At 50.5% G+C, this 21884-nt stretch overlaps 1 protein-coding gene across 1 annotated transcript; it reads left to right on the top strand.

The window, feature by feature from the left end:
- Positions 1 to 1786: 1786 nt before the first annotated feature.
- Positions 1787 to 9929, top strand: GAL3ST3 (galactose-3-O-sulfotransferase 3). Its single transcript, XM_043582582.1, has 3 exons — positions 1787 to 1991; positions 5476 to 5712; positions 8202 to 9929. Exons 2-3 carry the CDS (start codon positions 5588 to 5590, stop codon positions 9370 to 9372), a joined length of 1296 nt encoding a protein of 431 aa, XP_043438517.1. The 5' UTR covers positions 1787 to 1991; positions 5476 to 5587; the 3' UTR covers positions 9373 to 9929.
- Positions 9930 to 21884: the final 11955 nt, after the last annotated feature.

Here is a 21884-nt window from a genome sequence, read left to right as displayed (position 1 = left end):
TTTTAGCCCTGCCCTCTCACTGACAGGCTCACTGCCTGTGTGAGTGTGTGGTGTTGGGCGAGTGAGCTGGAAAACTCAAATAAAATGGTCTCATTTTCCCCCCACACCCACACCCTTCATATCTTCTTTCTAGCATGCTCCATGTCATTGACTGACCCACCCCCCCCCCAAAGAGAAGTAGCTGAGGGCGAGGAAAAAATAATGGGGTGCCAAATCTTGGGAAGGTGGGTTCAAGAGAAACAGAAAAGGACTGAGCCAGGAAGGTTGCTCACATCCTAGCCCTGGATAGGAAATTCTCTTTCCTCCTGTCCAAGCCTTGATCCTTCCTCTTAAAATCACCATCACCACCCCAGTCTCCTGACACTCCCAAAGGAAAAGCCAAACCCAGAAAGGGCAGAAGAAGTACCAGTGGTATTCTCCCCTCCAGCATGTCAGCCCACTCAGGTAGAGCCATTCTGACCCAAAGGAAGCATCTTTCTGCTTCCCATAACTGGAGAGCTGCTCACAGGTCACCTGAGGCCAAAGGGCCCTAGACATGTGTATGTGCTGGGGACGGTGATAGGGGTCTCTGAGACAAGATAAACTGAAGTCTGATAAGTGAGGAGGTAATGTAGCTATGGCCAGAAAGGGACAAGTGGGACCTCATTATAACAGCTCTGGGACCCAGGCAGGACAGAACCTCCCATTGTGCAGAGGCGGTCACTGAGGGGCAGAGAGAAGATGACATTCCCAACAGGCCAAACTTGGAGCACAAGCAGTTCTCCTGATTCCGAGAGTCCCCATTCCCTTCACCCTCTTAACAAGGATCCTCGCACAATAGCTACCTGTGTGGGGCTAGAATGGAATCCAATTCCTTCCAGTCCCAGTTTGGCTGGCTGTCCCAGCTCCAGGCTCTTGCCCTAACAGGTCAAGAGGGTAGGAGAAAGCCGAAGTCCATGAGAACCAATGAGCTAAATGTAGGGCTGTTGGTATCTGCCATGACTTTGAGAGGTGCTGCTGCCCAGCTCCAAGTGGTAGGAGTTAGGGTCTAAGAAGGGAGTAGAAAATTCAGGACCACCCCCTCCTCCCACCCGGGTACGCCCACACACAGACACACAGGAGTTTACACAGAGCCTTCACACATATCACCTCTGCAGTCTCCGAGCAGCTCTAAGAACAGCTCTCTATCCTAGAGCTGAAAGTATCCAGGCCCACGGAGTTGGCTCTTGACTCTGGGTCTTAAGTTCAACAAGGGTTGAACTTGGGTTCTCAGATTCCCAGTACAAAGTGCTAAGGCTCTGGTCAGGAACAAGTGAGTCTGGAGTCCTGCTGTAGGGTAGGAGTGGGTCAGCAGCAAGGGGATTGCCTCAGGGGCTGGAAGGAAAGGGTCTTCAGGGGTGGGAGGACAAATGGGACCAGCCCCCAGACTGAAGCTGTGCTTCTCTGCTGGAGGTGGACGAGAAGAGGAGGGAGGGAGTATGTGGGTGCTGGTAAAGGTACCCGTGTCTCTAACTCCCCTGGGACCCACTAGGCCAAGGTCGCCCAATAGAGCCCAGGAATGCCCAGCAATGCCAGAGTATCCAGATACCTTCCAGGCCTCAGTTTCCCCTTCTGTAGAGTGAGGGCAAGATGCTGGCCACATTGCTGAACCTCTCTGCAAGGCTGCCGGGCGATGCCCGCATCCGAAGACGCCACCAGGAGATTGTTCCTGGGCAGCCTTCAAGTCAGCGCTGCCCCCTCCTCTTCCCGCTCCCCTTCCCCTCCCCCTCCCCTGCACGCTGCCGGCCCCCGCCCCCGCCCCGCCTCCGGTGTGCGATGGGGGGGCGGACGGCGGGCAGAGCGGAGAGGAGAGCGGAGTCGCCACCTGATCCCATCCAGGCTCGGAGAGGAGAGCGAACCGGCGCTCGGCGCTCAGGGTCCCCGGCGCCCTGCGATCCGCATTGGATTTCGGGACAAGGGTTTAGAGATAGCGGCGACCACCCCAAACCCGGGTCGGAGGCAGAGCCCGCGGCGTAAGTACTGCAGTGGCCGGCGTGGGGCAGGGGGACTGGGGTGGACCGGGCCGGGACAGGGGACGAGGGGTGGGCAGGAGAGTGTCGCGGGGGCCTGGTGCCTGGAGAGCATGGGGGCGGGGGGCGCTCTACCCCCCTGGGGAACGAGAGAAGCCGGGGTGAGAGGGCGAGTCTGGCCTATCCCCTGTGGTGACCAGATCCTAGTGACCGGATCCCTGGGGTAGGTGGGGATGAAATTGAGGGAATGGGGGCTGAAGGGGCGGTAGTGATGGAGAGAGAAGGATGAAGGGAATTTGGAGGCAGGGATGACGTGGGGGTGGATGGCAGGGAGAGGGGGCTGGGGAGGACCTGGCAGCAGGCTGGGAGGAAAAAGGCAGGAAAAGAGAGAGGTGGAAAGATATTTGATCTCCTGAGCCACCATCGGCAACCCCCTCAGCCCTCACTCAGCCCCTTCCTCTCTAGTGCCCTGGGCAGTTTCACTGCTCACCGGGCTGTGCCGAGCTCTAGTAAGGACGGAGTCTCCAGGTCACCCGATGGTCAGGGCTGGTGGTCCAAGCCGGGACACCCTCCCCCTCTAAGAGCACCCATATTGGCCCTAGAGCTGGAGGGGAGCGAGAAAAGGGCTCATTTGGGAGTGGGTGGGTGTCCAAGCCCGTTTTCAAAGCTCTGCCTAGCTATACCATTTTTTCCTTTGGCTCCCTGGAGAAAGGAAAGCAATTTGCAAAACCAGGCAGCAGCCTGAGGTAAATTGTTCTGACTAAAATTAGCACTGATATTCTGATGAGGCTGGGCATCCTGACCTGTCTGGGACGGCTGAGGGAAACTCTCTCCATGGAGAAGACACAGGGGAGGCAGAGGAGTTTGAAGAATACAAGGGGCAGGAGCCAGGGCCCCAGGAGACCACCACCCACCCCACACCAGCCTGGAGATTACAGAGGTTAGATCCAGCCCTGGCCAGCCCCCTCCCCGGGTGCCAGTGCCCTGACTCCATCTCCAGAGGAGGCATCATGGAGAGAACTTGGCAAGGGAAGGGAGGCCGCTTCCAGTGTCCAAGCAGCACCCTCTCTGAGGACCTGGAATGTTTAGCCTGGCCGAGTGCCCACCCAGAGGAGACAAGGTTACTGCTTTCAAATACCTGAAGGTCTGTCATGGAGAAAAATGATCCATGTGGTCTAGGACAGCAACACTAGCAATCATGTAGATGGAAGGTGGAAGGGGACAGGCTGAGCAGGGCACTCATAGTGGCAGGCTGATTCTAGCTGTCCCAGAAACAACTTTTGAACAGCTGAGGCTGCTCAGAAATGGACCAGGCTGTATCTGAAGGTAGTGAGCGTCCCGACACTGGTGGTGGCCAAGCAGAAACCAGTGCCCACCTTAGAGGTGGTGTCCATGAAGTTCTTGCGCTAACGGTGCCCTATTTCAAGGGGACCTTAGACGAGGGTCTGGCTGACTGGGTCCCCAGCGCTAAGACATGGAGGGGAGTGGGACGGAGGAGACCACCAAGCACCCTGTTGTCCTTCTCTGTGTGGCCTGCTTGAAGCACTTCCCAGGGAAGGTCCCCGCAGCGCTCTCTCCGGGCTCAACCTCCTTGGCTGACCCAGAGTCCTCTGAAAATAGAATAGTTTTAGCGAGTTTAGCAGTGATGTGAATAGGTTGACTTCCCACTTTGCCCCCTTGGGAAACTCCCATCTTGTCACCAACTCCTCTAGGCAAGACGAGTGGCAGAGGCCACAGGCTCTGACTTCCCTTGTAGGCTTCCTCACCCTCGCATAGCCAGCCCTTCTCTGCCCTTAACAATCCTTGAAAAGACAGCAGGGCCTTAGGCTTTCTCTGCTATGCCCTTGGCTGCCCTCTGTGGTGGACCCTTCACCCCCCTCGGCTCCAGGCAGATTAAGTCTGTCTGCAGGCTGGTGGAGGAAACCAGGTGATGCGGCCTGGAGAGAAAGGAAAGGCCTAACCATCACATCATTCCACCCGAGCAGGTTTAAATGTAATCCAGGATTAATGAGAGGAGAGGGGAAGGTAGTGGTAAAGAAGAGGAACTAGAAACCAAGCTCTAGGCCCCAGCAGGAAGTGATGGTCAAAAGTTTTTACGTTACCTCATCCCTCCTGGGACCCAGGTGTCCTAGTGCCACGTAAGTGCAAATGCCCATAGGGTTCCAGGCTCCCTCTCCCCTTTCGAGAGGTGTGAATGTGAGGCTGACGCTGAACCCAGACCTGGAGACTAAGGCCCCTGAGACACAGACACCACCCTAGTGGGGAGACAGACATTGCTGCTGAAGCTGTCTTTTCACCAGGACTGCCAAAGGCCAGGCTGCCCTTGAGCCAAGGCATTTGTGCAGAGACAGGTGACTGGCTGGAAAACAGGCCCTCCCTGCTTCTGCCTCTCACTCCTGCCACTCACCTGGGATGGAGGCCCATCTTCTTCTGGAGAATCTCAGCGGGGAAACAAGCAGGAGCCCCTCTGTATTCCCCACACCCCACCCCACTCCCCTCTCCCCGGCTGCCATGTCATGGCCTTGGCCAGGCACCTCTCACTGCAGAGTCAGCTGACAAAGTGGCCAAGGTTTCAGGTGTCTAGGGATGGAATCCAGATAGGGTTCTGGGATTTCAAGTCCTTCCTTTCTTTCTCTCATGGATTTATCGGTCTTGGGCCCTCAGGGCAGGAGCCCAGCTAGGAAGGCTCGGGGCTGAGAAACACGTAGAACTACCAGAGTCCAGAGCAGGGATGGAGAAATCCGTGTTCGGTGGAAGCAGCACACATTGCATCTAGAAGGATGGGCTTTGGAACCAGAAAGAAGAGGTCTGAATCCTGATTCTGCCAACAACTGTGTGACCAGGGACAAGTAGCACCATGTCACAGAGCCTCAGTTTCCTTGTCTATAAAATGGGGAAGAATGCCTGTGTTAGGGTGTGGTGGGGATTAAACGGCATTAAGTATGTACTAGTGTGGTACATGTAGTAAGCCTGCACTATCGATGCCTTACGCATGTCAAGAGACTCAAGAAGATATAGGTCCAGTCAGTGGTTTCTGAGGAGCTCGGTCTCTGGGGAGTCAAGACCAACTCTTGGCTGAAGCAGTCAGGCAAGGAATCCTGGAGGAGGGAAACCTTGAATTGAGACTTCTGTGCTTTAAGCCAAGCACTGGTGCTAAGGCAAGTCTACTGGGGGCGGGGAGACAGAAACAAATAACCACAAGACAAAGACGAATTAGGGCCAGGCCGAGAAGCTGAGACAGGGCTCCAGGGAGGAGTGGCTACCGCTTGAAGGGCTGGCCACACCCCAGAGCCTGTAATTCCACCCAAGACTAAGTTATCTAGAGGGTGCGGAGATAGGGTCTTGGAAACGGGAGGTAGGAATCCGATCTTCTCTGGCTTCTCTGCGCACCCCACCCTTTGGAGCTCTCCTTTGCACCAGTCTTGCTGGGGCCCACAGTCCATCTCCTCTGCCCGCCGCAAACCTGTTTGCCTCCTTCTCCTGCCAGGCCTCTCAGGAATACTGGCCCTGCTACCAGAGCCCCAGGAGCCCCCATGAGTGCTGGCGAAGGGAGTCCTGGATAGCGAGGTCCCGGCTGGTCCAGGGGTGGGTACCCCATCATGCCACCCATCCTCCAGCACCTGCAGCAGGCCTCCAAGATGATGAGCCGCAGAAAAATCCTGCTGCTGGTGCTAGGGTGCAGCACCTTAAGCCTCCTCATCCACCAGGGGGCACAGCTCAGCTGGTAAGGGGGCAGGGCCTCACTGCATGGGCGGGACCCAGGGGAGTTGCATTCTTGCCTGGTGGGCAACGGAATTGGGAACTCTCCTTCCTACTCCTTCTATCTGCCGGAAGGTTCTGTCTTCTGCTGGGCTTTGTTCCTTCCATTTTTCTAAACTTATTTTTTTTTAATGGGCTCTATGCCCAACATGAGGCTTGAACTCACGACCCCAAAGACGAGTGTCGCATGCTCCACTGACTGAGCCAGCCAGGCGCCCCTCCTTCCCTCCATTCGAGTTGTGCTTTCTATATATTCTCTTTAGATCCACACAACCTGCTTGGGCAGGCACTGGCCTTCACGGAAAGGTTGCTTGAAGTCCTAGAGTTAGTGACTTCAACTGGGATTCTAATCCCGTCCAAATGCTTCCCGTGGCATCACATTCTGAGCGCCTCCCCAGAGGACTGCCAACAACTTCTCATTACTTCTGCTGTGCTGGGCAAATCCCGTCACTTTTCTGAGCCTGTTCCCTCATCTATAAAATGGGGATGATGCTATGGGTGACCCAGTTAGTCACCGTGATACAGGATACGTGATGACTAGCAGTAGCCCTTACCCTGCTCCATGATTCACTGTGTGAACCCAAGTCCCTGCACCCTTCAGGGCCTCATTCCCATTTTCTACATGGTCTGCCCATAAGAATGGTGTGAATAGGCCCAGTTCTTGTTGGATGATTTAACAGTCTTTTGGTAGGGCATCTGTGTAGATATTATCCTGAGCCCAAATGGGCCACAGATAAGAAATCTCAGTGGTGTTCTCAGAGCTGCTTAGAGTTCTCCTCATTACATGATGCTTAGGGTGGAAAAGAAACAATAGTAACTCAAAATATGCAGGGAATTTACAGGTCACCTGTCATCCCAAACACCCTTGTTTCAGGAATAAGGATACAAATGAAAGCTTCATGAGGGCTAGGATTGTTGTCTGGTTTTTATACTATAGTATATTTCTTGAACCTAGAACAGTGCCTGGCATATAGTAGATGCTCAAAACAAAACAAAACAAAACAAAACAAAACAAAACAAAAACAACTTATTGAATGAATGAGGCTCCAGAGAATCTAACAGAATCACAAATCAAATAGATTGCCTCAAAGCCCGTGCCACTCACCTACAAGATGAGAAGCCAAAGAGTAAAAAATGAGAAAAAAGCTAGAGAACAAGAGAATATGGTGATTTTATTTAGTTGCCAGACAATGTAAATGATTTTTCTCCTTCTGGTCCTCAGTTTCTACATGTGTAGAGGAGACTTTCTCAAAGATCTCCAAGGGCCTCTGTCCTTGTATTAGTTGTTTCTGTGTAACCCAATTACCTCAAAACTTAGCACCTGAAAACATCAAACACTTATTATCTTGGGGCATCTGGGTGGCTCAGTCAGTTAAGCGTTGGACTCTTGATTTCAGCTCAGGTCATGATCTCACGGGTTCATGGGTTCAAGCCCTGCATCAGGCTCTGTGCTCAAAGTGCAGAGCCTGCTTGGGATTCTCTCTTTCTACCTCTCTCTGCCTCTCCCCCACTCATGTTCTCTCTCTCAGTCTCTCTCAAAATAAATAAAACTTTAAAAATAATTAAAAAAAATTTTTTTTCAATGTTTATTTATTTTTGGGACAGAGAGAGACAGAGCATGAACGGGGGAGGGGCAGAGAGAGAGGGAGACACAGAATCGGAAACAGGCTCCAGGCTCTGAGCCATCAGCCCAGAGCCTGATGCGGGGCTCAAACTCACGGACCGCGAGATCGTGACCTGGCTGAAGTCGGACGCTTAACCGACTGCGCCACCCAGGCGCCCCTAAAAATAATTTTTAAAAACACTTATTATCTTGCTTCTGTGGGCCAGGAATCCAGGTGTGGATTACCTGGGTTCCTCTGGCTAAAGGTCACATGGCATTGCAATCAAGCTGGCTGATAGGGATGCGGTCTCATCTGAAGGTCTGATTGGAAATGCTCCCCTTCCAAGCTCATTCACGTGGTTGCTGGCAATATTCAGTTCTTCAAGCAGGCTGAAAGAATGAGGCCCGGTTCCTCAGGGACTGTTGTAGCCCGGTGCCTCCCCATACAGCTGCTTACAGTATGGCAGTTTGCTTCTCCTTGCATGAGTCATCCCAGAGAGAGGCAGAGAGACCAAGATAGAAGCCACTGTCTTTTTATAATGTAATCTCAGGAGTGGCATCCCATCATTTCTGCCCTATTCTATTCCCGAGCAGCATCAAGTCCTGCTCATACTCATGGGGAGGGAAATACACAAGGGCGTGAATACCCAGAGGCCAGCAGGGATCACTGGGGTGACGTCATACTAAAGGCCGCCTGGCATATCCCTCTACTGGTTCATGGGTATAGTCCGGGTTGGACCATTCTGTGGCCCATCTCACCATCCTTGGGGAGGGGCAGGGGTCAAGAAGCATCCCTCTCACACCCTCCACCCCCGCCCCCCCCTCCCCCGCACACCTCCCGAATTCTGCAGGTACCCCAAGCTGTTTCCTCTGAGCTGCCCGCCTCTGCGAGACTCACCGCCCCGCCCCAAGCACATGACGGTGGCCTTCCTGAAGACGCACAAGACTGCGGGCACGACCGTCCAGAACATCCTGTTCCGATTCGCCGAGCGCCACAACCTGACAGTGGCCCTGCCGCACCCGAGCTGCGAGCACCAGTTCTGCTATCCGCGCAACTTCTCGGCACACTTCGTGCACCCAGCCACGCGGCCACCGCACGTGCTAGCCAGCCACCTGCGCTTCGACCGCGCCGAGCTCGAGCGCCTCATGCCGCCCGGCACCGTGTACGTCACCATCCTGCGCGAGCCGGCCGCCATGTTCGAGTCGCTCTTCAGCTACTACAACCAGTACTGCCCGGCCTTCCGGCGCGTGCCCAACGCGTCGCTCGAGGCCTTCCTGCGCGCGCCCGAGGCCTACTACCGCGCGGGCGAGCACTTCGCCATGTTCGCGCACAACACGCTGGCCTACGACCTGGGCGGCGACAACGAGCGCAGCCCGCGCGATGACGCCGCCTACCTGGCCGGCCTCATCCGCCAGGTGGAGGAGGTCTTCTCGCTCGTCATGATCGCCGAGTACTTCGACGAGTCGCTGGTCCTGCTGCGGCGCCTGCTGGCCTGGGACCTGGACGACGTGCTCTACGCCAAGCTCAACGCGCGCGCCGCCAGCTCGCGCCTCGCCGCCATCCCCGCGGCGCTCGCGCGGGCCGCGCGCACCTGGAACGCGCTCGACGCGGGCCTCTACGACCACTTCAACGCCACGTTTTGGCGCCGCGTGGCCAGCGCCGGCCGCGCGTGCGTGGAGCGCGAGGCGCGCGAGCTGCGCGAGGCCCGCGAACGCCTGCTGCGGCGCTGCTTCGGCGCGGAGCCCGTGCTGCGGCCCGCCGCGCAGATCCGCACCAAGCAGCTGCAGCCGTGGCAGCCCAGCCGCAAGGTGGACATCATGGGCTACGACCTGCCCAGCGGCGGCGCCGGTCCAGCCACCGAGACCTGCCTCAAGCTGGCCATGCCCGAGGTGCAGTACTCGAACTACCTGCTGCGCAAGCAAAAGCGCCGGGGCGGCGTGCGGGCCCGGCCGGAACCGGTCCTGGACAATCCCCCGCCGCGGCCCATCCGGGCGCTGCCCCGCGGCCTCCAGGGCCACTGAGCTCTCAAGAGTCTGGATCTTACACTGCCCGTCCGGGGTCCTGCCTGGGACTGCCCCCGGGCCCTCCGCCTCATCGGGGCCTCTTCTGCTCAGTACCTGGGGCCTTGTCTCCCAACCTGAGCCTGCCTCCCTAGGGTGGGTTGAACCCCATCTTCGTGGTGGGTGCTGATAGGCCCGATCGAGCCCCGGGCCACCCTCTTCTCCTTCCTAACTGGTTGGTAACTTTGACAAGAGGTCTGAGGCCTGACCAGAACTGCCCACCCTGCCGCCTTCTGTGGGTTGAGCCCCACCTGTCTTTTTTCAAGTGGGTGAGCCCAGGCCTCAGAGGGAGGCTGAGACCTGGGAAAGGCTGCTTTTTCAGCTTCCCGGGCTGCTCTTCCTCTCAGGGGTCAGAGACCCCCCACACCATCTGTCTTCCAGGTTCCACCCTCCCCAAAGACCTAAGCTGCTCCCAGACTCCCAGAACCAAGAGTTCTTGGGTTGGGTTTTTTGTTTGGTTGGGTTTTCTTTTTCTTTTTTTCTTTCCTTCCTTCTTTCTTTCTTTCTTTCTTTCTTTTTTTTTTTTAATAAAATACTTTCAAAAGGTACAGGTTGGTTGTAAGTCATTGAAAGCCAGATTTCCCACGTTTGAGGATGAGGCAGATGCCCAAGAATAGCAGCTGTGACTGTCCCCATGAGGAAGGGGCCCAGGCTCAATCAAGCTCCTCCACCGCCCTTCCCAGAGGCTTACAATTCTCAACAACCTCTTGACTGGGCTCCCTGGTGCAGACTGGCCACCTCAGCTCGACTTATTTTTCCTTTGAGAAAATCCAAATCATTCCTTTCCATTCAATTCAGCCCCACGTACTGAACGTCGTCTCTTATTTGGGGACATAGGTGGGCAAGGCAGATAGGGTTCATGGGCCTCATAGGGCTCATGGGGAGACATTGCAACTGGTGTGGGACATGTAAGCTGAAGGAGGGACTGGAGCTGGGTAGAGGGGAACACTTCGGGCTGAGCGGGGGCTAGATGGAGGATCATACTAGTAAGGAGGTACTCAACTCCCCCTTTTGAGTCACCAACTTCACTACCAGTCCTCCCCACAAGGAGAAGACACCCTGTCTCGGATAAAGTCCATTCCCAGCCCCTGGTGTTCTTCAGCACAGCAAGACATCCAGCACTTCAATGTTTATTTATTTTTGAGGGGAGAGGGGGGATGGAGGACCCGAAGCAGGCTCTATGCTGACAGCAGTGAGACTGATGCGGGGCTCGAACTCACAAACGGTGAGATCATGACCTGAGCTGAAGCTGGATGCTCAACTGACTGAGCCACCCAGATGCCCCATCCAGCACTTTAAAATGAAACTCCAGGAGCACCTGGGTGGTTCAGTTGGTTAAGGTCCAACTCCTGATTTAGGATCAGGTCGTGATCTCACAGTTCGTAAGATTGAGGCCTACGTGGGCTTGCTCTGACAGCGCAGAGCCTACTTGGGACTCTCTCTCAGGAGAGAGAGAGAGGGAGAGAGAGAATGAACAGGCGAGGGACGGAGAGAGAGGGAGACACAGAATCCGAAGCAGGCTCCAGGTTCTGCACTGTCAGCACAGAGTCCGTCACGGGGCTCAAACTCACAAACTGTGAGATCATGACCTGAGCGGAAGTTGGATGCTTAGTTAGCTGAGCCACCCAGGCACCCCTAAACTCAAAAAAATTTTTTAAATAAAATGGAACTCAAGACTAGCAGAGAATCAACTTTTTCTGTTACTTTCTTTAGAGTTGTGTTGACCTATCCGGACAAGTAATAAAAATAATAGCTAACACAGTGTGCTGTGTGCCCGCCACTAAAGTTTACAGACTTTAACATACACTAATTTATGAGATGGGTACCGTCTATGGGTGATGGAACCGAGGCTTAGAGAGGTTAACTAACACTCGGGGTCATACAGCTAAGCCTTGGACGGTGTAGCTTCAGAATCTATGCTCCCTAAGTGCTATCACACTGCCATTTGAAAAAAGAAGTTCCTGTACCCTAGCCTAGGCTGACTTCCAGGACCTTCCCCCAAAAGAACGTAAGGTGAAGGAACCAAGACATTGCTATCAGTTCCTCTTTATTTTATTTTTCACAGAGACCATTGTTGACCTGTTTGGATAATAGAGATTGCAATGGTTAGTTGACAGTTTGGATGACAGTCTCCAGGCTGGAAAAGTGGCTGCTTTTATCACACCCCACTTTTTACCAGTAGAGCTCTGGAAAAGGCAAAAGAATACAGACACGCGAAGCCATAATTAGGTTTCGGGCATTAAGCAGCAGTAAAGAATTGTACTCGACTCAAAGTCGTCTATCCAAAGAAAAGCATGGACTGACCCCCAGGCCAAGAAGGTGCCTGTCTGCTACCTCCGGCCCTTCTGTCTGTCCACCTCCGGCCCTAGCCTCTGATCATGCCTTTCCCAAGAACGTCCTTCACCTTGTCTTGTGCCCTCCTGGGAAATTCAGACTTGCCTGTAAGATCTGTCTTGATAGACCTCTCCTGCCTTCCCAGACCGTCAGGCTGGTAGGCCTTTTTTTTTTTTTTTCTAATCAACGTTGCCCCGCTTCAGCAGAGAGCACAATTCAGGATTCAAGAACTAACTGGAAGCATCTGGAATCATCAGGTCCTGGGAGAGGGTTTCTCTGTAGAAGCAAAGGCAGACCCTAAGTAGGCACCAAATCAAATATTAGCCTTCAGTGACTAAGCAGGGGTGGGGTGGGGTGGGGAGGGGCCCTCTGGGACTCCTTGATCCAAACATCTCCAGCTTCAGCTACAGGGAACAGCCCCTGGGTCCCAATGCCTTGCAAAGAGGCTTCTTCCATCAACACACATGTGGTACTACCCACTCTGTGCCCACTCTACACGTTTCCAGAGCTGGGCAGTGGGTGAAATGTGGTCGCTGCCTCAAGGAGCTCACAATAAGGTCTGGGACAGGTGTGGAAGCAGCTACCCGCAGAGAACCACACACGTGCACTGGGTGTAAGAAAGCTGGGGCCTTTGTGAGCCAGGGAGTGCTGGGCTCCCCGGTGGGAAAGGCACACCAGCACCAACTTACGAAAGGCCTTGAATGTCCTGCTTAGAAGTTTGGATTGTCCCATGTGGGACTCTGGAGTGAATGGAATGGCTGAGATGAACTTCAGGGGAGGCTGGACTGTCCCCAGAGCATAGGGGTCATGATCTCTCCCCATCTGCAGTCCCTTCCTGGCTGGCACAGCAGCACACAGGTGGGGACCTCTGTTGTAGATGGAGAGGAGTCACTGAAACAGGCAGGAGAAGGGTCTCCAGTTGCAAATGCTACTGGGAAGAGGGACATGGCTAAGAACAGGGACACCAACTAACTTTCCTGAGCACTTACAATGGGCTGGGTGCCTTTCTCTGTGCCTATGTGTTTTCACTCATTTGATCCTTCCACCAACCCTGGGAAAGAGGTGTTATTCTTATCCCCCTTTCACAGAAGGGGAAACTGAGGTACAAAAAGGTGTGGTGTCCAGGCTCACTGGACCGGGAGAGGCTGAACCAGGACAGAACCCAGAGGGCTTGAACTCCCAAGCACCACCCAGTCACTGGAATCCATTGTCCCACCCCATCAAACACACACTCAGGAGTCCCAGCTGGCTCTATTCAAGAGCCTCCTTGTAGAAGCCTCCTGAGAGCAGGCTTGAGTGGGAGACAGACGTAGAGGGCCCAAGCGCTTTGGGTGCCTGAGGTGAAGGTGGCAACCTGCCAACATGATTGGGCAGCTTCTCAGGCTGTGCCAGAGAAGCAGAGAGGGACTACAGGGCTGTGCACCTGAGGAGAGGGGCAGCCCCCGGGGGGCACCCAGATGAGAGGAAGGATGGGAGAAGGAGAGGCCTTGCGGGGGAGGGAGGTGAGCATGACATTTCCATTCTCAATCTCAGAGACCTGATATTTGCTCCTCCGACCCAGAACAGCTACAGGAATCTGAGGGCCCAGGCTGGCCATTCCTCTCCTCTCCAAAAGATCCCCCTGCACCTTCAGGTGGGCAAAGGACAGGATGAGACCAGCCTCCTCCATCCCCACTTTCCACTGCCATACAAATCTCATAGGATTTTCCCAACACTCAAGCAACAGGGGAGCAGGAGTCCGAGCCTAATACCCCATTACAAATGGAAAGACTCAGTCGTTTGAGCATCCAACTCTTGATTTTGGCTCAGGTCATGATTTCAGGTCATGGGACTGAGCCCTGCATCAGTCACCACACTGAGTGTGGACCTGCTTAAGATTTTCTCTCTCCCTCCCTCTGCCCCTCTCCACTGCTTGCTCTCTCTCTCTCTCTCTCTCTCTCTCTCTCTCTCAAATTAAAAAAAAAAAAAAGGGAAGACTGAGTCCCAGAGTGGACATGTGGCTTCCAGAGGTGGCCTAGAGCCAGGGCAGAGATAGAGTGGGGACTGTCCCATGAGCTGGAGCCACAAGAGGCAGGATCCTGGGTCTTCTATCCCAACTTTGAGTCTAGCCTAGAACTCCCCTCCTCAGTGTTCCCCAGATTCATCAAATGCATTATGTTCAAAACCAGACATCTCACCTTCTGCTCAAACCAGCGTCTCCAGTGCTCTCAGTTTCAGGGACTGGCGGTCCATTAAAGCACATGCTCAAGTCTCAGTCCTTGGGGTCTCCTTGGCGTCTCCCTCCCACTTTCCCCCATACCACCTGTCACCACATCCTACAGATTCTGACTCCTGTATAGCTAGAATCTACCCACATCTCCTTCACCACAACACCTGCCTTGGTCCAAGCCATCAGTTTCTCTATGGTTGTGTCAATGGCCTCCTAAGTGACCTACTTGCCTCAGGCTTCTCACAGCAAACACAGTCTCCTCTCTGTATCCAGAGTGATCCTTCTTAAAGCAACCTGATCTTATCACTCCCCCATCTGAAACACTGCCTTCCTTACCAGCCCACAGGGCCCAGCCTAGTCTGATCCCCCTACCCAAAAACCTTTCAGCTATATCTCCCATTGCTCCTCTATCCCCATCATGTTCCAGCCACATTGGATTATACACCATTCTCTGAATGCAATGGTATGCCAAGTCTGACTCTTACTGGCTCTTGAAAGCTGAACTTTGTCAGCCAGTTGTTGAGCACAATAAAATTACATTAAAGACTAAAATTAAATTATTAGGGGTGCCTGGCTGGCTCAGTCAGTAGAGCCTATGACTATTGACCTTGGGGTTGTGGGCTGTGAGCTCGAGCCCCACATTGGGCATAGAGATTACTTTAAAAAAGTAATCTGCTGAGATCAACAGGGCTCGATCTTACAATGGCGAGGTCATGACCTGAGCCTAAATCAAGAGTAGGGCACTTAACCAACTGAGCCACCCAGGTGTCCCCCCAAAATAAAATATTTAAATTAAATTATTAAATTCTATAGACTTATCATCAAATTGGGTTTTTTAAGAGCAAAATTAATAAATACTGACAACCCACTACTTTCTAGTTAGTTTGCTATATTTTACTATTGCTTATGTTTTTAAGGTTATCTATGTCTAGCTTATCTGCCTGGTGGTAGAATGATGTGTTACTTACTGCACATTTCTTCCAAATGTTATATTGGCAGTGTAAAATCAGCCATGGTAGGAATAATTACACTACAAGTCAACAAACACTACAAATCAAGTTGATTTATTGTTTTGTTGGTCACCTAGACCAGAGTTCAGGAAACTACAAGCTGAATCTGGCCCATCACCTATTTTTGTAAATAAAGTTTTATTGAAACACAACTACACTCATTCACGTACCTATTATTCTGTGGTTGTTTTGTACAACGATAGCAGAGCTGTGTAGTGGCTATAGCGCCTCTCTGACCCCCAAAGTCTAAGATGTTTACTATTTTGTCTTCCGTGGAAAAAGTTTGTTTCTCATTAACAACAACAAAAATATCAACCAATATTCACATCAGAACTGAACATGGAGAGATGGTGTTAAACATTTACCACCACACCACTGCCTAAAATCTGATGGGCCTATTCCTACCTCCATTCTTTGCACATGATCTCCCCTTTGACCACAATGCTTTTTCTCTTTTGATCCACCTGGAGAGTTCCTACCCATTCTTTTAACATGTCCCTTTTCCCACGCTCCTGTATCAGTTAGCAATGTGCTGTGTAACAAACCACTCCAAAACATAAAGGTTTTAAAAGACTTATTATTCATTAGATTATTGTTCATCTGGGTGGTACTGCTGATCTGGGCTGGGCTTGATTGACCTCAACTGTGCTCACTCACAGTCCATGGCCAGCTGGCATGGTTGCTGAGATCTGTAGAATGGCCTCAACCAAGATGATTCAGCTGTGCTCTATATGGTCTCTCTTATCTTTAGCAGATGAGCCTGGACATGTTCTCATTGTCCAAGTGTGGGTTCAAGAAAGCAAGAGAAAAACAAAACTGTCCTGAGGCTTGTAAGAGACACTCTATCACTTCTGCCATATTTGATTGGCCAAAGTAAGTCACAAGACCAGTCCAGATTTAAGGGGTGGGGAAATACATGGTGTAGAGTCCCATTTCAAGGGGCCTTATGGATAGAAGGAGGGGGCGATTTTTACATTCAATCTATCACACTACCTTCCCCTCTTTCCTCAAGCAAAGGAGCTGTTCCTGATTCTGTGTTCATGCAGCACTGCTAAGAAGCAAGCCAAAACAAAACCTGTCCAAAGTGCTTTGTTAAAATAAGAAATCTACAGAGACATTGATTTATTTACCTTTGTTTACAAAGGGACAAGAGACGTGGACTGAACTTAAAGTTTCTTCTAACAAAGAAAATGGCAGTTTGTGTATCTTTTTTTTAAAATGCTTATTTATGTATGTATGTATGTATGTATTTATTTATTTATTTATTTATTTATTTATTTATTTATTTTGAGAAACAAAGCAAGCAAGCAGGGGAGGTGCAGAGAGAGGGAGGGAGAGAGAGAGAATCCCAAGCAGGTTCCACGCTGTCAGTGCAGAGCCCGATGCAGGACTCGAACCCACCAATGGCAAGATCATGACCTGAGCCAAAACCAAGAGTCAGACGCTTAGCCGACTGAGCCACCCAGGTGCCCCAGTTTGTGTTTCTTTTAAAATGACTTTTTCAAAATTACTTTTAAAAGGGATACTTTCTATCAGCCAGGATTTTATCAGAGAAACAGAATTACTGGGAGTGATTATATACAATGAAGATGTCTTAGAAGGATGAGACCCTACATAATTGTGAGAGCTGATTATATAAGACTGGTGTCTTTTTATCTGGAACTGGAGCCAAAAGACAGTAGGCAGGCAGTTGAGATGAATGTAAGGTGGGGGCAGTAAGAACAAACTAGCACTTGTGAGGCTGAGCTAGACCCACAGGATAGACCAGAACCCACATCAGTTCCTCTCTGCGTGTAAGCTTCCAACTTTGATGATTCAGGTGACCTACAGGAGAAGATGGCACTCTGTCAGGAAGCCATAGTTGCACCAGAACAGAAGTGACAGAAGATGGGGCACCTGGGGGGCTCGGTCGGTTAAGCATCCAACTTTAGCTCCAGTCATGATCTCGCGGTTCATGAGTTCGAACCCCGCGTAGGGCTCTGTGCTGACAGCTCAGAGCCTGGAGCCTGCTTCAGATTCTGTGTCTCCCTCTCTCTCTCTGTCCCTCCCCTACTCATGCTCTGTCTCTCTCTCTCTCTCAAAAAGAAACATGAATTTTTTTTTAAGTGACAGAAGTTGAAGGAGGATCTGGCATAAGCCAGAGGAGCTGTAGACCACGCTGCCCCACGTCAACAAGGTGACCCCCTAAATGATAAGGGTCATTGCGGATGAGTTGCAAATTATGTCTGGTGCCCCCACACCAACCTTCCTAGTGGAAAAAGGATATAGCTCCTGTTTCACTTCCACTTTCCAAATCTTGCATCAAATGTCACTTGTGGGCCACACTAAGTCAGGACCATGCAGGGAAGAGAAGTCTGAGAAACATAGTTCCAGATTCACTACAATGGCACTGTACAAATTCACTGTCGTTTCAGATGTTAATTCAATTATTACCCATGGAGACCAATTAGCACTGGAGGCCTTTAGAGGTTAAAGGCCACATTCCTAAGGCCCTCAGATTTGTGCTATAGTTATTTCCCCCATCCCAGAATTTGTTGTGATATTAATGCTCAGTAGCTGGCAGAATCTTTCAATGGTTTCCTGCTGCTCTAGTGTGAGCTATTATAGTTAAAAAAAAAAAAAAGTGGGGGCGGGGCAAAAGGAAACCCCTGGAATTGTTTTCCCAGCCCTGAGAAGTTATAAACCAAAAACAGTACCAAAGCTGGAGAAAGTGCAGAGATCAGGGCCACTATTAGTGACTTGAGACAGGCAAGTCACTTACCTATTTGACAGGAGAAAAGCAAACTTAATGATGTGGCAATGTTAATCACAGCTGCAATCCTACATTTGACAGTTTAAAAAAATTTTTAATGTTTATTTATTTTTGAGAGACAGAGAGGCAGAGCACAAGCAGGGAAGGGGCAGAGAGAGAGGGAGGCACAGAGTCTGAAGCGGACTCTAGGCTCCGAGCTGTCAGCACAGAACCCAACGCGGGGCTCAAATCCACGAACCGCGAGATCGCGACCTGAGCCGAAGTCGGACGCTCAACCGACTGAGCCACCCAGGCGCCCCTACATTTGATATTTTTATTGCAGAAAATCAATATAAACGCCAACAACTGGTATATGAAAGCAAATATATAAGAAAGGAAATGCTTTCTTTTAGATTCCCGTGAGTATGGAAAATGAGTTTGCGTGTCCATAGCAGGGATAACAGTATCTGCCACATCAGTGTCTGTTATAACAGTATCTTACTGTCTTGACCCTGGTGGCTTAGGCCATCCTCCCACAAACCGCAAGGTCCAGAGGGACTCTGACGGTCTTGAGAACACCATGCTGATAAACTCAGTTGACACCATATGTTAACCGGATGCTGAGAGTAGGAAAGAGTAAGGTACACCTTGTGTGCCTTAGACATATGTGTGCCAGAGATAAGCCCTGTGGAAGTTCGAGGACCTGGCACATCAGGAAAGTTCCTAAGGGTCCAGAGGTCTGGAGCATGTTGCCTATGTCTTTAAGAGAGACCCCAGTGGCTGCCCTTTCCACTATGCATCATGAAGAAAGAGGAGCAAGGAGCGATGCATGATGTGCGCCTTCTGGGTTTTGGAGCCCGCACGTATCATATTTGGGCATGCTGCTCTGACTCATTTAGTAGGTAACCTGCACATCCGACAATGTTTGGTTTGGATCGAAGAAAGGCTCTTCAAAAGTCTGGGCTGTGATGCAAGCTGCCCAGCTTAGGTGTCGGCCATAGATGCCACGCGGAGACCCACGCGAAGCCCCAAATGGGAGCATCGCAACTAAGACCTTTGGAATGTTGGCCATGCTATCCTCCACTAATGACTAGTCTACATTCTAAAAGGCAGCTTCTGACTTGCTACTGGGACTCGGTAAAGACTGAATGCCTGATCTGGAACCCAAATGTTCTGCGGGTGTCATCTGGCCCACAGACTCATGAAATTGGATTTTCACAGTTGCATCCCACTAGAAGTTGAAGCGGTGTATATGATCCCGGGCCCGAGCAGATCCAGAAGGTACAAATGAACCACATGAGCAGGTGGTTCAGACTCCCATGGCACCTCCTTCTACTGTTTCCCTTCCTTTCCCTTGGTTTATACTCAAAAGCTTCAAGGGGATGAAGGAAAAGTACAAGCCTGCTTTACAGAAGGCTCTGCACAGTAGGCTAGTGACAGCCGGAAGTGGTCAGCTGTTTCACCACAACCCCATTCACGAGCGGCCCTGAAAGTGGTGGGCAGAATGTCTGCCTCCCAGTGGGCAGAACGTTGGGCAATGCAGATGCTATCCACTTTGTGTGGGAAGGAAAGAGGGCCCGAGGTGCAGACTTATAGGCACTCATGAGCAGTGTACGATGGGCTGGCCATTTGCAGAGACTTGGAAAAAACACAACTGAGAACTTGATAACTTGATGGTCTGGGAGACAGGTGTATGGATGGCTTCTTAAAATGCTCACAGAATGGGCAGACATTTGTGTCCCATGTAAATTCCTATTAGAAGGCAATCTAATTGGAGGAGTCCTCACCAATTAGATAAGATAACCCATCTTGTAGATTCATTCAGCAGCTTTCCCCAACCAAATGAGTGCTTTCCTGATGGACCCATGTACAAAGTGTGAAGCCACCAGATTTCTACATGTGACGGGAGATTTTCTGTGCTCTTTTCCCCAGATTTTACAGGGTTTTTTTTTTTGTTTTTAATTTTTAAAATTAAAAAAATGTTACCATGGTAAAATATGTGTAACAAAATTTACCAGTGAAACATGTTTAAGTGCACAATTTAGGGGTGTTGAGTACGCTCACAATGTTGTGTAACCATCATCACTCTTCATCCCCACTTTTCATCTTCCCAAAGGGAAAGTAGCCTTTTTAATAATAATTCCCCTTTATCCCCTACCTCTAGCCCCTGATAACCACTCTTCAACTTTCTGCCTCTGAATTTGCCTATTCCGGGTACCTCGTTCAAGTGGAAGGGTACAATATTTGTCCTTTTGTATCTGGTTTATTTCACTTAGCTTACCGTCTTCTGGGTTCATCAGTGTTATAGCAGGTGTCCACAGTTCCTTCCTCTTTAAGGTTGAGTACCATTCCATTACATGTGCATACCAATTTTGTTTATCCACCCATCTGTCCATGGACATTTCTGTTGTTTCCGCCTTGGGCTACTGTGCGTAACGCTGCTATGAACATGGGTTTTCAGGTACAGGTTCAAGTCCCTGCTTTCAATTCTTTGGTACATACACAGAAGTAGAATTCTGGATCATATCACAGTTTTTTTAAACACTCTCAAGTAAAATGTTCTTTGTTTGATACAGTGAACCATTTTGCAGCACCACTGATTTTCCTTCCAAGAGTTTTTTACACCAGCGCCTCTCAGTGAAGAAAGCAATAGGTATGACAACACCAAGCCTTTGTTTGTTGGGTTTGGGTTGTGTTTTGTTTTAACAAGAGCAGTGAAAAGTCTTATGGAGCAAATCCTTGATGGGAATACCATCATTTCAAACACGAAGACAGTTTCTCTAAGACAGACCATTTGAGTCCATATATGAAGAAAATGCTAAATATAGCTTGGCTGTTTATTTCTTTGTTTGTCAAAGCTGTTCGCAGCACAGAAAATTCTCTTGATTATCGCCATCCCTTACAAATCTTACATGTACTATATAGCATAGCATTTATAGGTGAAATCATGGACTCATCAGCCTAGACAAATACCTGGGCTTTTTTTTCAGTTTGTTTGTTTGTTAAATGTTTATTTATTTTGAGAGAGAAAGCAGGGAGGGACGGAGAGAGAGGGAGAGAGAGAAAATCCCAAGCAGGCTTCACGCTCAGCACAGAGCCTGACACAGGGCTTGATCCCATGACCCTGGGACCATGACCTAAGCTGAAATCAAGAGTCAGATGCTTGACTGACTGAGCCACCCAGGTGCACCCAACATGGGGCTCCAACTCACAACCTGGAGATCAAGAGTCACATGCTCTTCTGACTGGGCCAGCCAGGCACCCTTATTTTTCAATTTATTAACAAACAAACAAACAAACAAACAGCTTTTCAGCATCATGTGACATCATCGGTGCATCAACTTTCATTTGGTACCACGTGCTAGTATTTCACTGACTAATTTCATGTGCTGGCATTAAGTTCTCTTTTCTAGGCAGTAAGTTCTGCTACCAAGTAACTTGCTCTTTGAGCCTTTTTACGGTATGTGACCTTTAAAATAAAAGCCTTTACTGTTTGCTTTGAGGTACTAATTGATAACAATGAGCTCATTTACTTGTCAAATGGCTGTAATTTGTGGTTAAGTTCTTCTCAATATTGCTGAAGCCATTGCTGCCTCTGTATATTGTAATTCTTTACTACTAACACGACAGATTTGTCCATAGTCCTAAACTTCTCCTCTTTCATTTCATGCCTCATGATAAAAAAATCACCACACTGGACCATTAGACATATTTGTAAAACACAAATGCTAATAAGATACACAATGGTAGGGCATAAGAAGTCACTAAACAAGAAACTTGCAAAAATGTGAAATCAAGCTAAAATTCACTTCTAACCTGCATAATTCACGTTTTATAGTGCGTACGTCAACAGCAAAGTGGCAGGGAAGCAACTGAGTCAGAGTGTGTAAAAATTATTTATTTAGAAGGAAGATTTCCTCTGATTTTCTCTGAATGTTTATTTATTTTTGAGACAGACACAGGGCATGAACGGGGGACGGTCAGAGAGAGAGGGAAACACAGAATCCGAAGCAGGCTCCAGGCTCTGAGCTTTCAGCACAGAGCCCGACGCGGGGCTCAAACTCACTGTGAGATCATGACCTGAGCCGAAGTCGGACGCTTAACCAACTGAGCCACCCAGGCTCCCCTCCTCTGATTTTCCATCACACCAAAAAGCTTATCTGCTCCTGTAAGTCAGTCATCTGTGCAT

This window comes from Prionailurus bengalensis, chromosome D1, assembly GCF_016509475.1.
Source record: "Prionailurus bengalensis isolate Pbe53 chromosome D1, Fcat_Pben_1.1_paternal_pri, whole genome shotgun sequence".
Classification (NCBI taxonomy): Eukaryota; Metazoa; Chordata; class Mammalia; order Carnivora; family Felidae; genus Prionailurus; species Prionailurus bengalensis.
The sequence above is the reverse complement of the archived record's forward strand: the minus strand, read 5'-3'. Positions and strand labels throughout refer to the sequence as shown.